The sequence below is a fragment of the Manis javanica genome, chromosome 16 (genome assembly GCF_040802235.1).
Source record: "Manis javanica isolate MJ-LG chromosome 16, MJ_LKY, whole genome shotgun sequence".
Taxonomy (NCBI): Eukaryota; Metazoa; Chordata; class Mammalia; order Pholidota; family Manidae; genus Manis; species Manis javanica.
This window is the reverse complement of record NC_133171.1, coordinates 22,039,345-22,047,164: the sequence shown is the minus strand read 5'-3', so window position 1 is coordinate 22,047,164 and position 7,820 is coordinate 22,039,345. Positions and strand designations below refer to the sequence as shown.

Sequence of the window (7,820 nt, the reverse complement as noted above, 5' to 3'; positions counted from 1 at the left end):
AGGGTGATGGAGCTTACTAGGAAAATGTTTCGATGCAAAAATAAATGGCAGCACACAGGCATCCCTCTTCACCAGGGCTCTCTGATCATGCCAGACTCCCCGCACTCTCCACGCGGACAGAATGCAAGCCATAGGAGCAGTTTAAAATTTCCTAGTGGAATCAATTTAAAAAAGTAAAAAGTAGGCAGCTGAAACTAATTTTAGTGTTTTACTTAACCTAGTATATCCAAAATATTATCATTTCAGCATATAATCAATATTTAAAAAACAGGTAATGGATAGTTTGCTTTTTGTACTAAGTCTTCCAAATCCAGTGTATATTTTATATTACATCACATCTCAGTTCATACTCTAACTTTCATTAGAAATACTTGATCTGTGTTTGTTTCCTAAAATATAGTTGAAAAACTAAGATTCACATATCCACATTGTCCTAAACATGCTTTAAAAAATCTAGTAATTAAGTATCAGTTTTTAAATTAAAAATTTTTTTTATTTAAAATTCAGTTCCTTGGTTGGTCACATTTCAGATGTAGGCACACCTCAGAGAGATCACAGGATTTGTTCCAGACCACAACAATAAAGCAATTATCACCATGAAGGAATTTTTTGGTTGCCCAGAGTATATAGAATTTGTGTTTACACTACACTGTAGCCTATTAAGTGCAATGGCTTTATGTCTAAAACAATGTACACACCTTAATTCAGAAACACTATTGCTAAAAAATGCTAACCATATCTGAGCTTTCAGTAAGTTGTAATCACTTATCACAGATCAAACACAAATACAGTAATAGTGAAAAATAACTTGCTCTATGCAGGCTTGCCATAAACCTTCAATTTGTAAAAAACACAGTATCTGTAGGGCACAATAAAGTGGAGTGTGTTAACATAAAGTATGCCTGCACTCCCAGACAGCCAAGTCCCTTGTGGGTGGTCACCAGTGCCCCTCAGAATGAACAAATGCTGGCTTAGGGCTTCTATAATAACGGTGAAAAATCAGAAAGATTAAGCAGAAACATTTTTTGCTATGCCAAGTTTAAGGTTTATCAGGGTTTCATGTGCTCAATACAATTAGTAAGACAGTATGAGTGAACCAAAAACTGGAATTAGTTTCTCCACTAAGGTGAAAAGCCCAGGTGAGGAGAAAGTGCTAACGTGAATGATCCTGAGGCAATTCTGTGCTCCCTGAATCAAACAAACGTCCTCCTAATACCATGTTACTTACCGTCTATCACTTGTCCCCCTCCCCTTTCCCCTACAAACAGTTGTGGACAAAGATTCAAAAACAGGTATACTTCACACATGCATTAGCTTTTACATTGATCACACTAATTACGTCCTAATTACTTTTTATCTGTCTCTAAGCAAGACTATGAACTTCTCAAAAACAGGGTTATGTCTTACTAAACGTTGCTTTTCCCAGTATCTGGCTAGTAAAAGGCTAGGAAAAGGAGAAGCTAGCTGTCAAGTAGTTCGCCTTATTCTCAAATCAGGGAGCGGGAGAAGGGAAAGGTGACTGCGGAGCGCCGATTCCAGAGTGTATGTGCAAGCTGTTTTTTGTGCATTTTATCTCTAGTAAGCATGCTTTTCTCTCCAAAGCTTAGCTTTCTCAGAAAAGAAGTCTGTGGCTGTGCAACATACATTTTTTTGTCTGAACCAGTTTTTCTTGAATTGTCTTAGAGTCTACGTTCATTTTCAACTCACCAGTCAGCATTAAGTACATATGCATGCCCTGATTTCCTGTCACACGGGTGTCACCACGCCACCACGCTCCTCGCAGAAGCCCTGACGCCCACTCAGGGAGAGCTGCTCTTGGAACTCTGACGGCAACCACTGTGAAACTCCATCTAACACCTTCAGTTAACTTATGACTTTCAATAAACAGATGCTCAAATTGAATGTTTCCACTAGCATTAATTTTATTTGTAAAGCCTATTTTAGAAAATCATGATTGTACTTGATAACAATAGTGAATTTGTACCTCATATAAAAAGTTTTTACTGCTTTTTCCTTTTACTGAGTCATATTTCCTTAATTCCATTTAAGAAGAACTAGTATAATCAATAGGTCAATGCAAACACAAGTAAGTAAATAGCATCAAAAGATTTTTTCTTAGTTTATGCTAAATTAATGATGAAAAGTCTAAGGTGGTACATTCTATATTGGAGTTGGGGGTAAAGTGTAATTAATTCAAAGTTGGCTGTCAAGCAAATAAGAGACAAAATGGTTTTTAATATACAAATGTTTCAGTATCTCAGTGCCTGCAAAGCAGGCATAACTTCATGTTCATTGTACCTAAAACGATAAAGATGCAGCAATACAGACTGAAAATGTGCCACCAAGAAACCAGTATGAGTGTGCCGCTGTGGAACCTTCAAAAAACTGATTTTCTATTTGAAGAATGATTATATTGGTTTCATTCTGTAGGAAATGTTGAGATTTCATAGTATCCCAAAATGTTATTACTACTGAGCATTACATTCATTTAAAATGCCGAGAATTATGAATGCCCTCCCCTCTCCCTGCCCGTGTCCCATTACAGATCGCACCATGAGCGCACCCTCTCTGGCCACAGTCAAGCAGCCCAGAAGCCTGCGCCTAAGTGCCCTGTTTGGAGTCTGCAGTATCCCAGGGCAGACAGCTTCTAGGTCTTGCCACAAGGAGGGGAATTATCCTGGACAGGTTTTCATAACTAATTTGGAAAAACGTGGATTACATGTTTAAAAACTATTATCAAATCTTAGTAACTGTGATAGAAACTCAGGTTTGTTACCTACATCATTATTCTTTTATCATACTCTGTCCAAAATGTATCCCCCTTTCTGGCCAACCCTAAAATAATCTGGGACAAATATTGGAATAAATTTTGTTACCTAACTATTCCTTACAGTTTTTCTCACTCTGTTTTTGTAGAAAAATCTGATGGAAATGTCAAAAATAAAATATTTTTATTTTCAAGATTTGAAATGAACTTTTGGAAAATCTTAAATTTGTAGACTCCGTTAAACCATTCTGTTTACTAGATGTCTGTGGTCAGTTGTATGCCTATGCCAGTAATTATTTTCAGACCACTTTTCACTCCCAGGTGGTCTTGATGCTTCTAAATTTATGGCTTTACACTGTTATCTGAAAAATTACATAAACATGTATATGTAAGGATTCAGATACATAGATATGTAATTTACCAAAATAAAGGGATTACGCCTTTGGCGTACCTCCATTAGTACTAACACTATAGTTTAAAGAAAATGAATCTGTCTCCTCTTTTTAAATAGGAAGTAATTATCCCTCCTTTTAGCTCCCTAGTCTTTAAAGTATTTATGCAGGAATAACATGGACTTAATAAGTATACTGTTATAACTTAATAATATTAAGTAACTACTAGAAGCCTGGCAAATCTTCCAGATGGTCAGAAAAGACCTTTCCTAACTTCTTTATTTTATACACAGTATCTTAATTCAAAATATATTTGCAAAATATGTATGTGCAAATCAGGAATCAGATTAGGACTCAAAAGGCAAAAGTTGAAAGCAGACGTATCATATAATCGTATCCTACCTTGTCTTTAATAGCCAATTCTTCATGTGAGCCATCCATGCCTGCGCTCCCTGGTAGAAGCATATAAAGCCATCCCAACAGTCAGAAAGCCTTCAAAATAAATAAAATGCCTATTAGAACAACAAATGGCATTATACATATTAATATACAGGCAATGATGTGGCTTTAATATAGCTAGCTATCATCTCTAAGGAATTGTCTTTCCTCCAACCGCATTGATGTTATCTGTATAAAGGTAAGAAAAAATAGACCTGTCTCATGAAACAAAAGTATTGTAAACACAATAGTAGAGTCTTGGGGTAAAAAAATCCAGATATGGGAACCAAAAAACTGACCACATCCTCTTCCTCAGTCCTCACTGATACGACACAAGGTGTCCATTTGAAATAGCAAGAACAATTCTGATTTCTTTCCCCTTGGTAAGGATAAATACATACCAACAGAGCTGAAAGCAAGACTTTATGTATGCTGAAATAAACTGCCCTCTGATATATGGAGGCTGAATATTCCTTTTTCTGAATAATATGGTCTCTTTTCCAACTGTATAGGGAAATGACAAATGAAAGTCGACAAAGAACAGACTAATATTCCTTTTCCTACATCCTCAGTCTTGATTCATTTTTCTTAAGATAAAGCTAGACTTTATTATCTAAGGTTACTATATGACCATTTGCCCTCCAAAATTGTTTTGAGCCCTCATTTGCCCACCAGTTGCTCGAGCTAGTTTTTTTTTGTTATCATTAATATACAATCACATGAGCAACATTGTGGTTACTAGATTCCCCCCATTATCAAGTCCCCACCATGTACCCCTTTACAGTCACTGTCCATCAGCTTAGTAAGATGCTGTAGAATCACTACTTGTCTCCTCTGTGCTGTACTGCCTTCCCCGTGCCCCCCCCCCATACTGTGTGTGCTAATCGCAATGCCCCTTATTCCCCTTCTCCCTCCGCTCCCACCCACCCTCCCCAGTCCCTTTCCCTTTGGTACCTGTTAGTCCATTCTTGGGTTCTGTGATTCTGCTGCTGTTTTGTTCCTTCGGTTTTCCTTTGTTCTTATGCTCCACAGATGAGTGAAATCATTTGGTACTTGTCTTTCTCCGTTGCTCAAGCTAGTTTTTAAAAAGGGTTAAGAAGAGTCCTTATTTGTTCTTAAAGCTAATTTTGATTTCTAAGTACTCAAATCAGTCAAACAGTGTTGTTGAAAAGCATTGTATAATCTCAGTAAGTAGCTGTAGGGTTATAATTCACTAAACCACCCTCCCCGCCCCCATGAAAGAGGAAAGGAGGGAAGATTTAATTACAGAGTTTCCACTACAGAAGGAACAGAATGTATACGGCCCTTGGATAAGCTTTTTCCCAAATACTTGCACAATGTTTACATCATTGGGTTAGGGGATTTGTTACTAGACTTCACTTTTCAACATAAATGGTAAAATGTGCATATATTTAGATCTTTCATTAGCCAAAAGCCACTAAGTTGATACCATTATTTTCTGTCCCTGCAATCCCAAAATACTATCTTCAATGATGTGCAAAGGTCTCTCCTGAAACTTGGTAGCTATTTTTTCAAGGATGACATAAAGGACAGAATCACAATACAGAACAACCTTTTATATTCCCTGAAGACTGAGCTGGTAGAGCTGCCAGAAAGACAGAGCTGCAAACCACCAGCATGCCTTCTGCAGAATCTCCACGGCGGTAAGCCGTCCAAGATGCACCTAAAATACATCCGGCAAAAAGAAACATGCCTGGAGGTTGGCATGTTTCTCTTTCCCTGAAATGTAAAGATTTCGGCCCAGCGCACCCGCTATGGCTGCGCAAGTGTGTTTGTTCTAAGGCACACCAGGGGTCCCGGCTGCTGGAAGCACCACGTAAGAGCCCTGCGCTTGGACGCGCTCCCCGACTTCCCGATTCCAAGCCCAAGGGCCCTAAGACCCCCGAACCCACGGCTGCAGCCCTAACGGCGCTGCCGAGCCCCGCAGCCCGCTGCAGCGCCAACAGAAAGCGGCCCCGAGGCTGAGGAAGCAACCATGGGCGGCCGCGCTGGTGTGCGGGCAGCCGCATCCCGACGCGAACGAGCACCCCGGGGCCGCGGACACCGGGAAGCCTGCGCGCTGAGCGGCCGACGGGGCCCCGGGACAGCGAGGGGGACGGGTGCAGAGGCACGGGAAGTGGCACCGCGGGACGCAGACGGGCTCCGGCGGCCGAGTGAACCAGCCAGACCATCCGCGCGGACACGCGGCTCCCGCCGCAGGGCCGCCCGCCTCCAGCCCGCAACGCCCGGGAAGCCAGAGCCAGGGCGCCGCCGCCGCCAGCGCGCGCACCGCCCCTGGAGGAGGAGGTGGGGCCCGATGAGGGGCGGGGCATACATGGGGGCGGAGCCCGGGAGGAGGGGAGGGGCAAGGGGAGGGGCAAGGGGAGGGGCGGGGACCGCCAGGGGCGAACAGGGCACCCCGCAGGGACCCCCCAAAACAGGGGGCCGCTCCGCGCCGGCCCCTCACGTCAGGGCAGTGGAGGCGGCGGCCGCCGTCCAGGCCGCGGTCCGCGGAGGCCGGGGCCCGTGCGTCCCCGGGCGCGGGTCTGAGGCGCCCAGAGCGGGGGTCGGTGCGGCGGCCCGGCCGGAGCCCACCCGGCCCGCGCTGCGCAGGCCTCCGCCTCGTCCCCGCCCCGCGCCCGCACTCCTGGGCCGACGCCCGCTCTGGGCGGATCCGGTCGTCCCGGCGCCCGTAGGGGGAGCGGCCGCGGAGCCCTGCCGTCCTGGCCGGCGACGGGGCCGGCGTCCGGCGTGGAGGTGGCCGACAGCGAGGGAGTCGGCCGGCCAGCTCCGGGCTGCACGGCGGCGGGACGCCGGCGTCCGGGGCCTGCCCGCGGGAAGGGAGCGGGGCTGGGAGAGGCGCCGTCTCACCGCTGCGCAGCTTCGCGGCTTTCCCCGCGGGTGTGGGCGTCCGCCAGCGCCGGCGCCACGCAGGCGGCGTCAGGTGGGCCGTGGGCGCGTCCTGCCGGCCCGAACTCGCGGCTGAGCAGCCCGCGAGCGGGGAGCGCCCCCCACCGCCGTGGAGCCGCGGCGCGGGCTGCTCCTCGGGGCCCCGCCTCGTCCCTCCCGGGCGCCCGCCCGAAGGGGCTGAAGTGCCGCTCGGAGCACCGCGCCCTGTGAGTGCACTAATCGCGGCGGCCAGGGTGACAGTGCGGTCAGTGGATGGAGGACGCGCGTGCCGTGCAGAATAGCCCGGCTACCAGAGGGAAACGCTGCCAGGCGGACGCCGGGTGCTGCCGAGCCCGCAGACGTAACCCCGAAGGAGCGCCGGGCGGGCGGGGGCGGCGCAGACGCCCCGCTGGGAGGTGGGCAAGCTCTGGCCCCACCCCCGGCCTGGTGACGTGCCTAGTGGCCCTGTATGTGCAGTGAAACTGGCCAAGAGTGGATCTTAAGTGTTCTCACCACACCAACAAAAGTTACTTTGTGAAGGGGTGTGTGCATTAGACTGACTGTGGTGGTCATTTCACAACACGCCATCAAACCATCCGGTTGTACACCTTAAACTACAGTTTCTGTCAGCTGGACCTTCATAAAATTGGGGTGGGGAGATAGAGTTTAGACCAAAAAGTGATGAGAATGGACTAATCAACGCTTATTTAAATGAAACATTTTCTGTAGCAATATTTCAACTATTTCTGCCAAAGGAGGTAAAAAATTGGCATTTGGAAAAATACTGGTATTAGGTAAGAGAGTAAAATAGGGAGAAGCAAATAGCAAGTGAAGCAGATTATATACTCATTACTGTTGATACTTTTTAGCTGCTCCTAAGTAATTACAAGATGACAGAATTTAGAACCGTTTGTAATCATTACATTATACTAAGCCAAAATGCTTGAGTCATATGAAGTGTTCCAAAATAAAATCTCATTTGTGATAATAGATCCTGTAAACATTGCTCTAAATTAAAAGAAACTTCAACTAGGGATCAACAAATATATTTATGAACTAGCAACTGGGTAATTTTAATAACAAAATTATTAACAAGAATTAGGAAAAGGTTAACAGACTCTTCTTTTAAAGTCAACTGAAATCAATCTTTGAAAGATAAGGCATTATCTGAGTTTTTCAAATCCTAGATATCAGAAAATAATTATGGCAAGGAAGTACAAGGAAGCCCTGCATACTGGCCTTTTATACTGAGACCCAACCTTGGAAATAACTGCCTTCACAGCCAATATTATAAATCATATGTAGACACTACTCATTAATCCAGTCAACTCATC

At 45.3% G+C, this 7,820-nt stretch overlaps 1 protein-coding gene across 9 annotated transcripts in view; it reads right to left on the bottom strand.

Moving 5' to 3' along the window:
* The window catches only part of LOC108398747 (uncharacterized), a 180,174-nt gene extending 172,722 nt beyond the window's left edge, over positions 1-7,452 (bottom strand). For 3 of the 9 annotated variants that reach the window (XM_073224817.1, XM_073224818.1, XM_073224820.1), the window contains exons 1-4: positions 5,171-5,970; positions 4,552-4,672; positions 3,999-4,101; positions 3,562-3,651 (exon numbers count right to left, since the gene is read on the bottom strand). In XM_073224817.1, coding sequence (XP_073080918.1) covers positions 4,668-4,672; positions 5,171-5,930 — 765 coding nt within the window. In that variant the 5' untranslated portion in view covers positions 5,931-5,970 and the 3' untranslated portion in view covers positions 3,562-3,651; positions 3,999-4,101; positions 4,552-4,667. Of the gene's footprint in view, positions 1-17; positions 152-3,561; positions 3,652-3,998; positions 4,102-4,551; positions 4,673-5,170; positions 5,971-6,468 lie in introns of those variants that run through there. The other 6 variants (XM_073224815.1, XM_073224819.1, XM_073224823.1 and 3 more) reach the window with 5 other exon arrangements.
* Positions 7,453-7,820: the final 368 nt, after the last annotated feature.